Source organism: Cryptotermes secundus, unplaced genomic scaffold (genome assembly GCF_002891405.2).
Source record: "Cryptotermes secundus unplaced genomic scaffold, Csec_1.0 scaffold630, whole genome shotgun sequence".
Classification (NCBI taxonomy): domain Eukaryota; kingdom Metazoa; phylum Arthropoda; class Insecta; order Blattodea; family Kalotermitidae; genus Cryptotermes; species Cryptotermes secundus.
The window spans coordinates 511951-529985 of record NW_019720573.1 but is presented as its reverse complement, the minus strand read 5'-3'; the positions used below and the strand labels follow the sequence as shown (position 1 = coordinate 529985).

General features: G+C 36.9%; 1 protein-coding gene across 8 annotated transcripts in view; it reads right to left on the bottom strand.

The window, feature by feature from the left end:
• The window catches only part of LOC111869356 (obscurin), a 228833-nt gene that overhangs the window by 40578 nt on the left and 170220 nt on the right, over window positions 1-18035 (bottom strand). For all 8 annotated transcript variants that reach the window (XR_004513565.1, XR_004513564.1, XM_033753466.1 and 5 more), the window contains 7 exons: window positions 17183-17473; window positions 15916-16094; window positions 15268-15464; window positions 13284-13442; window positions 10814-11073; window positions 8767-9068; window positions 6216-6449 (listed from right to left, as the gene is read on the bottom strand). Coding sequence is in view for 6 of the 8 variants with exons in the window: in XM_033753466.1 (XP_033609357.1) it covers window positions 6216-6449; window positions 8767-9068; window positions 10814-11073; window positions 13284-13442; window positions 15268-15464; window positions 15916-16094; window positions 17183-17473 (1622 nt within the window). In the remaining 2 variants the exon portion in view is untranslated. The remainder of the gene's footprint in view (window positions 1-6215; window positions 6450-8766; window positions 9069-10813; window positions 11074-13283; window positions 13443-15267; window positions 15465-15915; window positions 16095-17182; window positions 17474-18035) is intronic.

The window sequence follows — 18035 nt, the reverse complement described above, 5'->3', positions numbered from 1 at the left end:
ACTGCGTAGCAAAATTGTATTTCTTTTACATCAAGATATGAACCCAAGGACACTGCTAATGGTACTGGCTTGTTTTTCATTAACTCCTCCAAAGAAAACATCTTGTTTTGAAGGCAAGAATGTGGTAAACTGTCAGAGTTAAAGAGAAAAGTAAATGGGGTGGGAGGGGGGGGGCATTTGTTGCAGCCTAATATACAATGATAATTTTACAATAAAAATTTATGAGTGTATTCTTTTGACTGCTGTAATAAATTATGATATATGCTACACATGTAACGTGTGTGTCCATATATTTGTAGTTTTGCAAGAACCTTTATGAAAAGGAAAACTGTGACAAATGGCATATATTCTCTGCCTTTTTTAGTCCAAAATTAACATGTTTCACTGTATTAGTTACTAAACTTCGTTTCTAGTTATTGAATGTTTTACTATGACTTGACACCACCTTTGCTGTTATAAACTTTTGGATGGTGAAGCAACTTGGCCTATATTGTCTTCTACAAAAACAGAAGTATACTAGGAACTTTTTACAATTTACACATAAAAATATGAAAAAGTGGAATTATCCATTTAGAGAATGAAATAATCTATATATATATACACACAGATCTGTTCATGAGCATGTCTGAAAGTTGTTGTACTGTTATTTCACAAGAGTTTTTAATACAAAACTGTATCCTAATGTGTAATATAGTCTTTAGTACTAAATTAAAATATTTTTGATCACTTGTATATTAGTGTTGCAGCAACAACGTAAACTATATTATCAGCACAACATAAAACAAAACAATGGCAATGGGTCTCCATTGAAACGATAAAAACAAAAAATGATTAACTGCAGAGAAGTCAATGCAAAGAGTCACACTGCTGTTAGAGCCTTAGAACAACACGAGATTCATCTGTAGTAATTAACATAAAGCAGTTGGCATAACAAGCATTAGGATTTCATTTGTGTTCATAATTTACTCTGCACTCCAGTTACAGAAAAAGAGCACCTTATGTGAAGGCTATGTAGGTATGCCCAACTGCCCGTGAAGTATCAACATCTAAACATGAGACTGGCTTTTTAAAATTATATACTGGAGACTTAACAAAGCCTATTTTACAAAAGGTTATAAATTAGCATTTTTATTTACATTGTAGGGGCAAGCGGTAGCATAGTTGTTTGAGGCACTATGCTACAAGCTGGAGGTTGTGGGGTTTAAGTCCCGATGTGGTGGATTTTTTTTTTTAATTTACGTAATCCTTCCAGCTGCACTATAGCCCTGGGGTTGACTCAGCCTCTAACAAAAATGAGTACCAGGAGTTTTCCTGGGGGTAAAGGGCGGCCAGCGCACCTTACTGCCATCTGTGAGCCGACTGTCTAGAGAAAATGTGGGAGCCTCAACATCACACAACCCTATGGGCCTTCATAACAAGCAATATACAGTTGCCAAAATTGTGCTATTATATCGCTTGTTTCAACCAACTCCCTTTAATGTTCACTGCTGCCATTTGCTGTTTGCCAACTGTCATACACCTTGCTCATTAAGTACAATGTTAGTGCTTCAGTGGCAAAAGCAGGGAACTTTAGTTTCAGACATAACAGGTTGCAGCAAGTAATCATACAGACACTACTTTGACTTAAAACAAAATACCCATAGCAATTATAATAAGAGAAAAACACAGCTCATGCCAGAATAGGAAACATTACACACACAAATTTATAAGTAAAGAGTTTCTCCACTTGTCTTAACATTCCATTTTGTGCAAACAATGTCTGTTCCCCAACAGCCTATAATCTGGCGAGATCTCTGACCCATTTTCTTTTAATTTCAATTATATAATTAGGAGTAATGGAATGTAACTGCATTCTACCATAACTTTTTGTTTGCTGTGCTGATAAAATTAATCACTCAATACAAACCCAAAGTGATTTACACATTTTTATGTAACTGGATTATAATTCTTACAAATTGACTACACAGCTATAACATTTATACAAATTTCAAAACAAGAAATGATATTACACTGAAAGTTGGATGGTGAACTCTAATTTAGAAAAACTTATTTTGCAAAAGTACCCATTGCAAATTTTCATCATTACTGATGTTACGATGTTGCCCACTGTTGACAAAGCTAATGAAAAGTACCCACATTACTCTGCACAGAGATATAAATTATGATTCCTTTAATTTCATTAAACTATCACATGGAACAAATTTTTCTCATTCATTAGACACAAATACCAGACATTCAAACTTTGAGGTGAAAATGGGAAATTCATTTCCCACAACATGTATTTCTAGCTGGCCAAAAGGGAATGCACCCTCTGGTAATGTCACAATACCCTTAATTATATTTTAATTCACATTAACAGGGATCCTTCTTACAATGCATCCGAAATATTACTTATTATTCAGTCATCCACTTCAAATGGGTGATTTTGAATTCTGACATTCCTCTGAGGGTTGCTAGAATCTTTGAATATTTATAGGTTTCTCCAAGCAGTCATTCTTAACCATGTCAAGCGTGATTATATATTGTTGACAAAATTCTAATCCTTTAGGCATTTGGGCAAAAGAATTTCAAGAATGATGCATTTAATGATGTGACTTGTTCAAGTGTTACTGTTGTAGCAGTTATGAATGCCAAATAAAAATGAAATGAAAACAGGGTAAGCATGCCAGACATGAACATTCATGTGGAGTTCAGTAGTGGTTTAATTTGTATATTAAATTCAAAAATTAATTCAGGAAAGTTATTTTGGAAATCAGCTTTGTGTATGTACATCCAGCATCTGCAGTTTTCATGAGTTAGCATCCGAATGTGAGCCAAAGGGGTTTATGATACCAGTCAAACACAATGCAGTACTCACCTACCTGTAAATTGTTCTGCTCTGATGGAGAATTTGAATCCTGCATTGCTATGTAAGACTATGAAAACTATAATTTCTTCACCGTTTACAGATTAATGAATAACAAACACAAATATTGTCTCAAAAATTGCTGTTATACCTCAAAATGATCATAATAAATAAGAACTGTTCAAATACAATGTAAAACAGAGTAAAAATAATTTTCATCTGTAACCAGACAGATTTTAGAAGTATAAGTAGTGACCCACATCGGCATTTCAAAGGAACAGCTTCTTGGATAAACACATTTATTGCTTCTATATCAATTAAGTAACAAATAAAAAATCCATCACTGCAGTCTGATATTATTTAATTTATTTATACTTCATAGCAAAACACTACATACCCCCTATTACAGTGTTAAAAAGCTTCCGAGTACAATATATGACAAATATGTTAAATAAGTAGCATGAAAGAAATATAAAATTAATTTGAAAGTTAAGAATAGTATATTATTTTTATGATTACAAATAAAATTAACCAAATGTTTCCGAGTCAACTGAGCTCATGCAAACAATTAAACCATGTCCCAATCATAAACAATCTTATATCAACAGTTTTGTAAGATAAAATCTGGATTATAAAATGTGCTCATTTTTATTGCCCTAATGATAATTAGGCAATAACACATAAGCCTCCAAAAACACCGAAGCAACCTGAAATACTGAGCTTTCTCTGTTTGCTCTGTGCACTCAACCAGCCACTGACAGTCAGTTCAGTAATATAAAGTGCATATCAGAAAGAAAATTCATACATCTATATCCATATTTCTCTTCTGTTTCTCTGCTTAGTGGATGCCATACAAGGAATTTCAATAGCAATTATGAAACTGGTCAAAACAATGACAGTCACCATTTAGTCAATAAATTAAGAGGAACTTCTAGAGCAGTGTCAGTATTGTGACTCTATCAGTAGCAATTTTAATGTATCTGATATTAAATATTAATTTATGGCTATTATCAGATATGATTTAAACAGCTTGCTGCTTCAGCATTTTCAATATACAATAATTTTATATTAACTTCAGTATGCATAAACATGCCATACTCTTCCTATTATGAGTTCTGTTGTATGTGTGTGGGCACTACTTCAAAAGAGATTTTAGGTCTTCAGAAGTGAAAATTTAGATTGTGGTCTCTGGAGGAATTCACTGCTACCCTCTTCAGAGTAACAGTGAAGATGGAGGCAGCATGTTCCACTGCTGGTAAGTGCCAGCAGGTCTTTATGTTATCATAGTCCAGGAGACCACAATCTAAAAATTATACCCTATAAGAGCTTGTAGATATCTCAATGATTGAATGATAATAAAAATGAAAAAAAGAAAAATGCCAGCCTATAATATATAGTTAAGACTATAGTGTTGATGGGAACGGAAGGGATTCTGTATGGGCTATATGGACTAGAAAACGTTAGGGATTATTGTGTCAAAAACACTACAGACAGAGCACAGTAAATTGAGTACAAGATTTATTTTATTTTAAGAACCAAAGACAGATTTTGTGTTATAACAAAATTCAGATGTTAGCCCTTGAGTGTTGTTACCAGTACATGACTCATGCAGGACACTATTTATTCATTAAGCTATACACAGATCAAGTGTTTTGAGGCAAAAATCCAATACAAGCCCAAATAAAAATATTGAAAGGGCTAAGACAGTCATTAAAAGTTTATGATAATCCTCAAGTTTAGTCCTGAAAAAATGAAGAGTGCAAAAAGAGTTGCACGAGTAGTGAAACAAGGAACAGATAAATTCATGAATGTACACTGATACTCAAACTATGTAAACTAAGACACATAAAACAAGCACCATGAAAAATTTGTTGCCATATACAAACGTGCCCAAGATATTTTGGGTGTGGAAAAACTATGAATCCAAAAGAAAGATGAAAAATTAAGCACAGAGAAGACATTAAATCTACCAGTCACACTTAAAATTCTGTGTATGATTCATATAACCCATACAGAATGCTTTCAGTAATATACACTGCCAAGTGTTGATACAAATTTAGTTAAATAAAGAGAATACAAAATCATCTAATATGTCAACACAGAAGTGTGGGTGTTCCCCTGGTAATAACACAGCTGATCTGAATAGGAAAGACTAAATACACAATAGCAGACACTACCACAATAATTCAGTGAATTATGATTAGACAATTTTTGTCCAGAAATCAGTGTTCTGACTGCATTATTTTCAGTTACTTTCACTGAACAGTATTACTTTCAAACTGACTTCATTATTTTATTATGACTGATTGAAGCTTTCAGACACTGGCTGCAAACTGTAGCAAATGACAGAGTGAGGACTGACAGTTATCTAACATGCTCTGAATGCATGATATTGTAGATAACCTTGTAAGCATTTGTTTCACATCACTTGAGCACAAGGCTGAAGGCAGAATATTTTGGAGGGCTCGTTCAAAGCATTAATCATAAAGAAAGATGAGAAAAACTCAAGTGCTGTATATATAACATACGTAATTTCAAACATATTTCATAAGCTTTATGTGTATTACTATAATTTCAGATTATGAAAGTCCTCATTTTTTGCTTTTGTTTCTTAAATAATGATGATAATTCTATTCTATTTACAAAAATAAATCACATATTCCTCAAAAACAAAATCTGGGATCAGATTACAATTGTGATGTTAAAACACAATGGATTCTAAGCAAAAGGAGAGGGAATTGTGGACAACATTCCACAAAGAATTTAAGTAGAATCAATATCAATATGTCAATAGTAAGGACCAAGTACAAGCAATAAATCTCACAGATATATAAGATATATAAGTCCTGAATAATGATCAGATGTGGTCAGAAACACGGCACAGAGTGACAATTTGTATTACTTGAAGAAAGAAAAACGCCTATATAAAGTTCCAAAACCACTGGATCAACACAAAATAAAACTCTGAAATTTCAGGATACCACCAACTTCTGACATTTTCACTTGCTGTAAATTATGGCTACATTTGTTCCTCAAACAATGACTCTGCTTAAATTTTAAGAATTGAATAATTCATTCATTTTTAAGGCATCACCAAATGTCTGATAATGGGCCTGTTTGCACAATGTTTACAATAATTGTTGGGCAATGTCCATCTGGTGTTTAATCGATAATCTCACTGTAAATGAAGAATTCTCTTTCCTTCTGTGATGCAAGTGGAGGAGAGCCTTAGAGCACCATCCCTTCATGAGAGAACTGTAACACTGTTCTATCCCAACCAATTAGTCTTTAATTCTAATTTTTGCAGTTGTCTTTTTGTGACTAAATGCATCCACTACAACAGATGAATATATTTTACTGTAATTTTTACCTGTACGGGCAGTGAACCAATCACCATCAGGCTGTTCTGACATCTCCACTCTGTATGTTACAGGCACTCTTGGTCCAATGGGAATTGAAGGCTTCCATGACAAAGTGAGACGACGATCAGTCATACGGCTGATGATTGGACGATCTGCTAGAGGTAGTGGAGCCCCGGTCTTGCGGAACTTGTCAAAGTCTGTGTACAAGTCTCCCACAGGCCGCTTCGGTTTACTGTCAAGAGCTGAAATACCCCACATGAATGACTTTCTTTACAAACAGGCCACAGAGAAATGTTCTATGTTACTTTCCCCACTCTATAACAAAACAAAGGCTTACAGGCTCACTGTGTCTGTGTGGGTGTACTGTGTATCTCCCCATAAATCTGGTTTATGGGTGAACAGTCATTCAGTGTGAAGGTCATTAAATTGGAGGCTACCCATTATTCATTAGAATCCGAATGAAAATTGATTGCCATTATAGAACCCAGACCCCATAATTCCCAAAAAAAATATATTGTCTGAAATTATTGCTTAGAGCAGTTACCAGTCAACTGCACCAAGGATTATACCATCATCAGCATCATCACTGTTGCTGTCATCATCATTACAGTCACTATCATCATAATCATAATCATTACACTCAGTATCACCATAATCATAAACACAAAGAATAGGGATTTTTTTATTAATAATTATGATAGATAGGCATAATGTAAAGACTAGTCATTGTGAAAATTTATATTTTCCTACTTCCTCTCTACCATTGTATCAAAATGGTGTTTACTACACTGGTATTAAAATTTTTAATAAATTACCACTTGAATTACAAGAGCTTGCACAGATGCCTAAAATTTTTAAGAGTTCCTTAAGAAGATATCTGGCGTTGCTCTGTTTTTACAAACTGGAGGAATTTTATTGTATAAATGGTTAACATGTTTTTCATTTGCAATCAGTTTTTTGTAATCATGTTATTCATGTTATGTCTGTGTTATGTATATTTTCATGTTATGTTACCTAGACTTGCTCCAGTGATTAATTGGAACGTTTGCTTTTACTATATCCAATGGTTTGTGAATCTACTTCCCAACCTGCATCTGCATCTGCCTGAATTTGAAATAAAAGAACAAGAACAATAACAACAGTAAAATGGGATATTTCCAGGTGAAGACAAAACAGATGGTTTTGTCTTCACCTTAAGATATCCTACTTTATTCTTGCATTGATGGTCATAGCCATAAGATATATTTAGATCTTGTCTCTGTGCATAACTAATTTAACACTATACCATGAAGGTGTATGGGGGACTGGATGTATACATCCACATTGTCTTCACCTCAACACTAGCTGGAGTTGAGTTGTCAGCTTCACACCCTGGCTGCTCTACCCCTGGGGAAAGAGCCCCTGATACCAATTATATAGGATGCTGGATGGGCCCCAGAGACAGTCTGGATGACAAGGGGAAAATAAAATTCTTGATCCTACCAGGATTTGAACTCCAACCCCTCAGTCGCCCAGCCTGTAGGCAGTGGTTATACCGACTGAGCTAACCTGGTTAAAATTTATACTGTAAAGTACTAAATCTCACACTGAATTCCTTTATGGTTAAGATTTATACCATACAAAGGGTATTTAAATGGATTAACTTGTTCAACTGGTTCATTAATCAGCGACATTTTGCTTCTCGTAGCAAGAGTAGTATATGCATTTTATTCACCTTTATTCTTGAAAGATAAAGAGGTTCGCATAATTTCTGTTATTTTTGATTAAAGATCTGAAAAAAGAACAACTCGCTTGAAACTTTATGTGATATTTATGGCAGAATAGTTAAATCTTGACCTGGATCTTTTAATTTATCAGGTTAGTATCATCAGACCTAAAGGGCAGGAGAGAACTGGTGCCAACCACACTGCAACTATTTTGTGGAATCACTAATGAACAATATGCACAATACATGTTGAAGATATTTTTTGTACTGTTTAGGAAAGGCATCACAAAGACCATGTGCATTTGTCACCCATAAAACTATCATGACAGCCACAGAAATTTAAGAGGTGGGAGCAATATCTAATTTACAGCCCTAATACTTTGTGTGATGATACCGCTTTGCGAGACACACTCTCTTCATAGCATGGCATTTTTTCTGTTCATGTGTGTATGTAAATATAAAAGACAGCACAGTGATATAAAACATCTTACTAAATTTTCTCTGCTTGAACCACTGCATCTAGGAAAGCGAAACTTGTTTAATAGATACATCATAAATGCATTTACAAATATTGTGTGATATTTTGTTATAAGTTAAAAATTACAAACACAATGTGTTATGAACCTTCAAGGTATTCAGAATCAGAGGTGTCCTACTTATCCTATACAACCAGCCACCTTCCAAACATCACTCACTTGTACCTTGAAAATGGAAGCAACATGTTTCTCTGAAACGGTGGCTACACCTAACAGGCTATATAACACCATAACCCGGAAGACAACAAAATAGAACTGTTATTATACTTGTTACTTTCGGTGCTTTGCCACCTTTTTCCAGCTGTTAAATATACTTACAGTCATAACTGAGATCTGCCTCACAGCTGGTCTCGCCATGAGGATTGAAAATCCGCAACTTGTATTTGCCCACATCTGATGGATCCACACCTTCAATGGACAGCCTGAGAAGACCTGATCCTTCACGTTCCATACGGATCCGATCACTGGGGTAAATCTTTTGTCCATCATGGAACCATTCAAATTCTGGTTCAGGGTAACCAGATGCACAGGCTGTGAATTTGGCTGTCATGCCCTGATACACCTCACAGTCGCCTATCTTCTTCAGGAACTCTGGAGGTTCTATCTTCTGTTTCTTCTCACTACAAGACAATGAATTTCTTCAGAGGCAATAATTTTCAAATGGAAGATATGTTCAGGGAAAACTCAGAAACTATAAATAACATAAATGGTGGAACATAAGTATGGATAACAGATCTTCAGATTCCTGTATCTCTAAAATCTTACTGAGGATAACTAAAGGATGTTAGTTTTCAGCATCAACCCAGATACCAGAACTACTATCCACAATGAAACATAAAAATGTAAGGGCTACCAAGTGAGCGTTGACCCAACAGCCTCGGGACTAAACTGCCAAGCATGGACTGACCTGCGTAGCCTTGTAGATCTGACATCATGTTCTGGAGGTTACTTGAGGGAGCAGATGAGAGGCTTCCATGGATTGCTGAGATAAAAACACACCTCTCTGTTCATACTGTTGGGATGGAGCCCAATCTCAGTGGCCTCCCTAATGAAGTGATCCACATATTGGGTCTTAGTGGTGAGGACAGAGGCATTATAACATTGAATGCAGTGTTCCAAGTTGATGCTGTGTTCAGCCACGGCTGACTTGTCTGCATGTTCAAGATGGATGTGCCGTTGATGCTACTTCAACCTTGCATCTATGGCATGGCCTGTCTGCCCACTGTAGACCTTGCGACACTCACAGGCGATTCTGTATACACCCAGTGTCCTTAGTCCCAGGTCATCTTTGTCCAGCCAGATGAAACTAGATACTTTCTTGGGAGGCAGGCCCACTGATCTGATGTGCCAGAACAGCACTCTGCTGATTTGGTCCCAACATATAGCAGGACGGCGACTGAGTCTGGATTATCATCGGGCTGACCGACGTTCGGATGACAGTTGAGGACTCTTTGGATCTGCCGGTCGTTGTAACCATTCTGCCTGAAAACGCCCCTCAGGAACACTAACTCTGCATGTAGGCTGTCTTGATTGTATAGAGCTCTAGCCCTGTGCACCAGTGTGGACAGTACAGCTTGCTTGTTGGATGGGTAATGGTGGGACCCAGCGTTAAGGTAGAGGTTGGTATGGGTAGGTTTATCGTACACTTTATGGCCCAGAGAACCATCGGGTCTCCTGTAAATATCTATGTCAAGGAAGGGGAGGTGGCCCTGAGTTTTGGTCTCCATGGTGAACTGAATGCACTGTTGGATACTGTTCAGGTGGGTCAGGAAGTCCTTCAGCTTGTTGGGTCCATGTAACCAGATGACAAAGGTGTTGTCCACATAGCAAAATAGGTATATCAGATGACCATTACATTATATAAAAAAAAGTTTTTTATACAATTATTACAGTTGTTTGGACTATTTTTCCCCCCACTCTGTTGCAAGGAAAAATGGGACTTGCTACCTCTCACAATTCCCATCATAAAATAAAAATAATTTTCAACTTCTCTAACTTTCTTCTCATAAACATTATAATTACACAAAACAATCTGTGTACTCACTGGTCACAGTAACTGAGAGGTTTAAGGCATGCACTGTCTTTGCTCACTTGGAAGCTGGGATCATGGGTTCAAATCCCATTCAGGGCATGGATGTTTAGTGTTTGAGTGTTTGCGTGTGTGTGTGTGTGTGTGTGCGCACGCGCGAGTTTTTCTGTGTTTGTGTACAGCTTATGACAGCTTATGACAAGCTGACCACCCATCCAAGCAGTCCTACCAAATGTCTAAGATCTAGTAAACCAAAGTGAAACAGAGACTTTCATGGAGGTAGGCCAAGGCCCAAATTCGGACCGTAGCACCAAAGAAAAAAATCTGCATACTCACATCTTATCCACAACCTCGAGGCTAGCCTCACAAGAGGCTTCTCCATCACAGTTGGAGGCCCTGCACTTATAGCACCCAGCATCTGATGGTTTGCAGTCCCTCACATACAGGCAGACGGCATCACCATCTCGCTTCACCCGGTACTTATCAGACTCTGCACCAGTACCAGGTACTATGAGTTGGTCATTAAAGTACCATGTAACATCTGGTTGTGGGATGCCAGTCACACGAGCCGGGAACTTGGCATCAAACGTTGGGAGCTGAATTAGAAAAAAAATGTTAACTTGTTTAGGTCACTCTAAGTTCAACAATGTACCAAAAAAATGATTTTCATTAATTGGGAACATAACATAACATACTTTTATACAACAGTCACTGTGCTTGCTTCTCACAGTACATCATATAATGCAAGAATTTGGTATAGATTGCTGATAAGACTTCAGTGCCTGCCTCAGCACAACCAATTACTGAAATTATGAAGATGGCCCAATTATTACTGCAGATCATAAAATCTTTTAATCTAGTACAGTAATAACAATACTCATATGAACTAACAAATCATGTAGCAGCATGAATGTGATTAAATTAATGAGGGAGTATGAGGGAAATGTGATCATATAATAGAGCTTTATTCAACCACTGAAATTAATAAAGAATGAAAAATAACTGACATTTGGATCATACACTTATGAACACTATCAAAGTAAAAACAAAGTATGACTAAAATCAAACTTCAAACTGGCAACATGGCAGTGCTTTTCTTAAGAGATCACTAAGCTTGTTTGTTTCAGGTACTGTAACCTCAGAAGCACTTCTTCTATTACATTACTCTTGTCATAAAAAGATAAAACAGTTCTATCCAGTGTGACTGGTGAAAATTTTTCTTATTTCAATTCTTCATGAAGAATTGAATATAAACCATGATTATTATTCTTCATGAAGAGTTGAAATAAGAAAAATCTTCACCAGTCACACTGGATGGAACAATTTTATCTTCTTATAATACTGTTAGTGTGACGGAGCAGAATGAAACAAATCCAATACATTACTCTTGATCTGTTGAAACATTATTACCATCAACTTCCAAAAGTTCATATATAGATTCCTCATCAGATTTGTTTGAGATAAAGTGTGCTTCAGAATCAGTATCATCAAAGACCAATTCTTCAATCTCATTTACACTGATATTATATGAATGGTTTGCTATAGTGCTAACAGGAAAATTCTGGTTTTTAGATGTATCAAACAGAAGCCTATAAGCTCAAGAATGTCAAGATTATGTTATTTACTTGCACCTGAAAGTCTGTCAAATAACAGAATATCTGTCACATAAAGTGGACCCCGTTTTTGTGTGAGATTATTGGGGAACATTTTTAGTAATGTCAACATATTTAACAATAATTTCCACTCATCTACACTAATAACTTTTCACCACCATTCCAACAAAAACCACACACTGTGTTTAAAGTCCTGCAGGTGTGACTATGAAAGAAACAATCAGCACAGAAAGGTTTAATAAGCAACAAATGAGCTTGAACCATTCAAAAAACAATAAAGAAATTCCAGAGTCCCATTCACACAATAGGAACAATAACACAGTAAATAACAGCGACAGGTGATTGCAAACAATGGCTAACCAACCAAGTGTCTTTCTGACAACTATATCTAAGTATCCAACAGATCCCAATACAAACCTAAGCTAGTCCAAACTAAATTAAGTTTAAGGCTTCCAATGGCACACCACATCATTTAAAACTATTATTTTGGATTTTGTTCATTCTGCAAGTTTGTCAAAACCACCGTGTTTTGGAACTTGTTTCTATTTCCATCCAGTTAAACAGGAAACAAAATGATTTTACTCCATTGGTTGTCTCAATAGAGGTACACTCAAACCTCTACCAAAGGTCCAAGAGATATGTTTTCATTTGTATTTGGTTAAGCATAAGGCAGATACACATTCAATTTACAAAACACAGATAGCTTAATAGGCAAATTAATAGTCTTAAAAAAAGTGGGGCTAACCAGTTCATGGCATCACATACTCCTTCCCTAGGATTGCAAGACTTGTTTTATTACTTTCTTCCCACCTCCTTAACTGGGACTCTAAGCAACCACTCTTCCAGAAACATCCACTCAATGACTATGAGTTGTCTTCCCTACCAAAGCCACGCATAGAACTCATGGAGAGCCCATTGACTGACTACACTGACAATACTAAGTGATCAGCACATATCACAAAACTTCTCATAATGCAATATCCCTCATTTCATGCTTACCTTATCTATGTTTGGTCAGAATAGTTCGCAATTTGTGAGAGCATAAATAACACCTAATTTAAATTTTCCTAAAATCTACTAAAAATTATATTGGTGAAACTTCTGGTATTCATCTGAGGCCATGTTTTAAGCTGTTATCTTGTGATATGCTGTTTTCTGCTTTTTTTTATATGAAAACCCTTAAACCTATGTACCTGCTGCAGGTCAGTAAACTTCTGTGTGAAGTTGGGGGCCTGGTACACTTTCCTCACAGAAGCTTTTGCTGTTGACTCATCCTCACCCAAGGGGTTCTTCAGTTGACACACATAGCTGCCTGCATCACTCAGCCTCGCAGGCTTAACCTCCAGGCCCACCTTAGGCACAAACACATTTAGTATTAATTCTAGGAAGCAGAGCCTTTCCTAGTTGCTCAGGCGGTCAAGGAATTCCTTGCTTCTATTGCACAGAGTCCAAAAAGCCCGCTAACAAATATTAATCTGAGCCAGTTGAATCCAACCATATATTAACACATATTTCTCTATTGTAGTTTTATTAATATTATCCTCCCTTCCACACCTAGGTCTCTAAAATGAATTCTTGGTTTGAAGTTTTCTTAAAATTCTGTACAGTTTTTACACATTTACAAAGCATGCTACATGTCTCTCATTCACACCCGACTTACCATTCCTAATAAGAGGACAGTACAGTACAAGTTGTGAAGTACGTAATAATGTAATTCTATAATTTCCTCTTTCTTAGGTTCAAATAATCTTATCACTTCTTTGCCTTTAAACACCCTCAATCTCTGTTCTTGTTTTTAGTGAGAAATCATATCTATACAAAACAACAGGTGAAGTTATAATATTGCATATTTTAATCTTCACCCTTTTAGACAGGTCATAGTGAAATAAAATATCCCAAATGAACTTAATCTGCTCCAAATTTCAATCTCAATATCAATTTTCATTTCTTTCCTCCAATTCCTAAGTTCTTTTAATTTCTTCACACTTTAAATGGTTGAATTAGCTATCTATCTTTCTTTCCTGCATTGCAGTGAAAAGACGTGGAACACATGGCGTGATAAAAATTTTCAGACTGTCCCCTACATGACACTACTGATGTTACTTTGCTTCCTATTTGCTTGCTTCAATCCTGAAGATAGAACTAGTACATTCTTCTACTGGACTACATGATAGCACATTCTCAAGAAAGATTACACTTTTTACTACAGAGTTCCTCTGCTAGATGGAGGCACAACACAATCTCATGAATCATTTACCTCCAAAACTGTACAATGTATAATTCACAAGTGACCTTGTGGAGTGAGGTCATTTGTAATGCTATCTCAAATCAGTGCTTTTTAAAATAAATACAGATTTTAAAGAATAGTTAAATGTATCCAGTTCTGTTTCAAGGAAGGCAGAACTGCTACAGGCCCTGCACATGTTGGAACTTGCTTTCTTGGAGGAAACAGTGACAACAACAAAAACATTCAGGTGGTTTCTGAAGGAGAAAAGTCAAATTACTTCTGAAGTCATTGAACAGTTAGAGAGTTATTTTCTGACAATGAACTGTATATCAGGATTGTGGTTCATGAGGACAAACCATGAATCAATATTTCTACACATATGTTCTACAGTGTCTACAGGAAGATACATAGCATAAAAATCACTAGATATAGCACAGTGCAGACTGATTTATGCACCAAGACAATTTTTCTGTTTCTGTTAATTCTGTGCAGAAACCATGTGGTTATTCTCAGTCCACAGTACCCCACAGACCTAGTCCCATCAAATATTTTTCTGATTCTAAAACTTGAGTCTGATCTCAAAAGGAGATCTGATGCCATCACTACAGGACTCACTGTATCAGGTTGCATGGAAAGTACTCTGAAGAAGACAGTATGGAATAGTCATTAACTGCATTAAGCATGAAGAAATAAATTAATTTTAAAAATCTTCTGATTACAACTTGCATATTTAGCATTATGGGTCTCCATTTCTAATGAGTGTGTGAAGGGAACTGGCACAAGAAGAGTAGTTTTAGTTAAAATGCTTTCAGTGAGGCAGAGTAAGTTATAAAGTAAAATGAATGACAACAGAATCGCACATTTGACCAATAATATATTTTATATAACACCAGAGAAGAATAGATAAAGTATATTATCCACAGAGAGAAAGAAGAGGCCTTTTATAATACCTTCTTTCCATCGCAAGTGAGCATGATGCGCTCAGATGGCGTAACAGGTTCTCCATCCTTCGTCCACTTGACATCAGGAATAGGATTACCAATAAAGGGTGCTCCAAGCAGCAGGATATCTCCCTCCTCTGTTGTTGCATCACGTAGCCCATGGATAAATGCAGGCTTCTCTTCTGGAGCATCACCACGGCCCTTATCTGCAAGTTTACAGATAATTGGTAATATAACAGGATACATGTTCTTCCACCCATTAGAAATAATACAAGTGGGCTGCAGAGAATTTTTTTAATACCAAGAATAAAAACCAATCAGGGATCTTGTGAATACGGTAATGAACCTTCAGGTTCCATAAAATGCTGGGAAGTTCTTGAGTAGCTGCACAATTGGTGGCTTCTCAAGAAGGGCTCAGCTCCTTGAACGAGTGAGTGAGAAAACCCGATCAGCCAAGAAAATGTACTGTACACTATAACCTGATCCCACATTCAACAGAATTCTACACCAGTAACATGATGCTAGATGAAAGGGCAAGAACTTTCAGTGCCACAAAACAAGTTCTAAGATTCATTACTCTGTGTGCTTAAAATAACATTTTACAGCACTTTAATAAACAGATAGCAGGAAGAACTAAAAAATAAATTTGTTTCTAACCTGAAACATCTAAACGAGCTCTGGATGAAACTGAGCCCTTCTCATTTGTTGCTGTCACTTCATAGTCTCCAGCATCCTCAGGCTTTGCCTTCTCCAACACAAGTGCTGTCGTGCCATCAGGCAGCTCCACAATCTTCACACTCTTTCCATCTGGCTCAATGTCCTTGCCATTTTGAGTCCTTCAGACAGAGAAATGCAGATTACCGTATGAATTCATAAAAACCGTTGAATGTACGAGTAGTTATGTCTCTAGCAGTACAGCATTCAAACATCAGAATGTTATCATGTGACCAAAAATAAAGAATGTCATAGCTTTCACAGTTGCATGTTCAAGATCTGAAGAGGATGTCATGCAAATGTAGTATCTGCAGAACAGGAAGTACTAATTCCAGCTGATACTTGCCATTCTGACTGATGTATTTTTAAGTTACAGCCAGTCAAAATGGGCCACGATCCTATCCCGAGCTCCCATCACACAAAGCACAAAACTGAGCTGTCAAGACTGTGTTCGTATATTGAAACATGAAATCTCCACCAGTTAGAAAAGACGCGCGTTAGTCACTAGTGCAAAGTTGATTATTTACTTGTGATATTTTGGCATATTTATGTCATGCAGGAAACATTAAGCCACAGAAATCTGTAAACACTGTTATTATGCAACAACAAGGAAAGTGGTGTTTTTCTGTGCCATGCCGTGCCATGCCATGCCATGCCATGCCGAGCTGAGCCAAGCCCAGCCATACCGTGCTGGTTGCTATGTAGCACTGCAGTAAAGAACTCTCAACAGTGTTGCCTAGCAATGCCTCTGTAAACATAGCAATTACGCAATAGCGAAGCAAGGTACATTTTCCACTAGTCCAATGGAGAGTTTATAGGAGAAACTGTAATTCCTAAGAAGAGGTTCTTGGAGTGAGTTCACAAAGTCATTTATGAGAGAAGCACGCAAACGGACTACAGAAGACTACAGGAGGTCACCCTCTGAGGATGTCAAGTGTGATTTAGAAGACTGTGTGTGCTGTGGTGCAGAGATATTTGGAGTGATTTGAAGCACTAGTTTATATTGAGATCCATTACCAAGAGAGGACTAGTGTGCATGTAACAGCAGATTATGAAATGTGCGTAAATCAGTGATAGTGCTGTAATTTGAGTGTAATTAAAAGAGTGCCTGTAACCAAGCTGCTAATAAACTAAAAATTTAATCACCTGAACTAGAACCTGCCATTTTGTCACATGTACTCACTTACACATGACAATATTCAGTACTTACCACTTGAGTGTAGGTGGGGGGTGTCCAATGACTTTCACCTCTAACCTGGCAGGGAAGCCCTCAACAACTGTGCTAGGTTGCAACCCTGCCTGGAAACTAGGTTTCTTTTCACGAGCCTCAACAGTAACTTTGGCTGCACCTGTCAGGTCACCCAGCTTGTTGTTTACTGTAACAGCATAATTACCAGCATCTTCTGGCCTCACAGCATCAATGTGTAAGCCAATAATGCCACCAGGCTGGTTCACAAAGTTGATGGCCTGAGTGGGACGAACAGGGTGGCCATCCTTGAACCTGCAAGAAACACATAATAATGAAATAGCAAAGATGTTCTTCAGCTTGGAGTTGCAAAGTACTTTCATTTTCATCGTCAATTATTGAATGGTCTTGTTATAAAATTATTGCAGATACATCTCTCTTCCCAGAAAAGAAAACCAGCTGCAGAAATGTTATACTGCAGAATCACATACTATTTATTAAGAGTGGAATTGTTATGGCATAGACAAGCATTAATGCCATTGCTTTGTTTTGTTAAATATACCTGCATTATCAAGGAAATAAGGAAGGGAAAGGCTACAGGAGATGATGATGTACCTGGAGATGTGCTCAAGTTACTGGGAGAAGGTGGTCTGAAAACACTGACAAAACTAATGAACACCATATATGAAAGTGGAGAGTGGCCCAAGGACTTTACAGAAGTTACAATGATTGCCTTAAAGAAAAAGACAAAAGCTACAAAATGCAGCGACCATCGCACAATAAGTCTTATTGCACATACAGCAAAGATAATAGCAAAGATACTTAAAAGAAGAATTGAAAGGAAAATAGAGGATGTACTTGGAGAAGATCAGTTTGG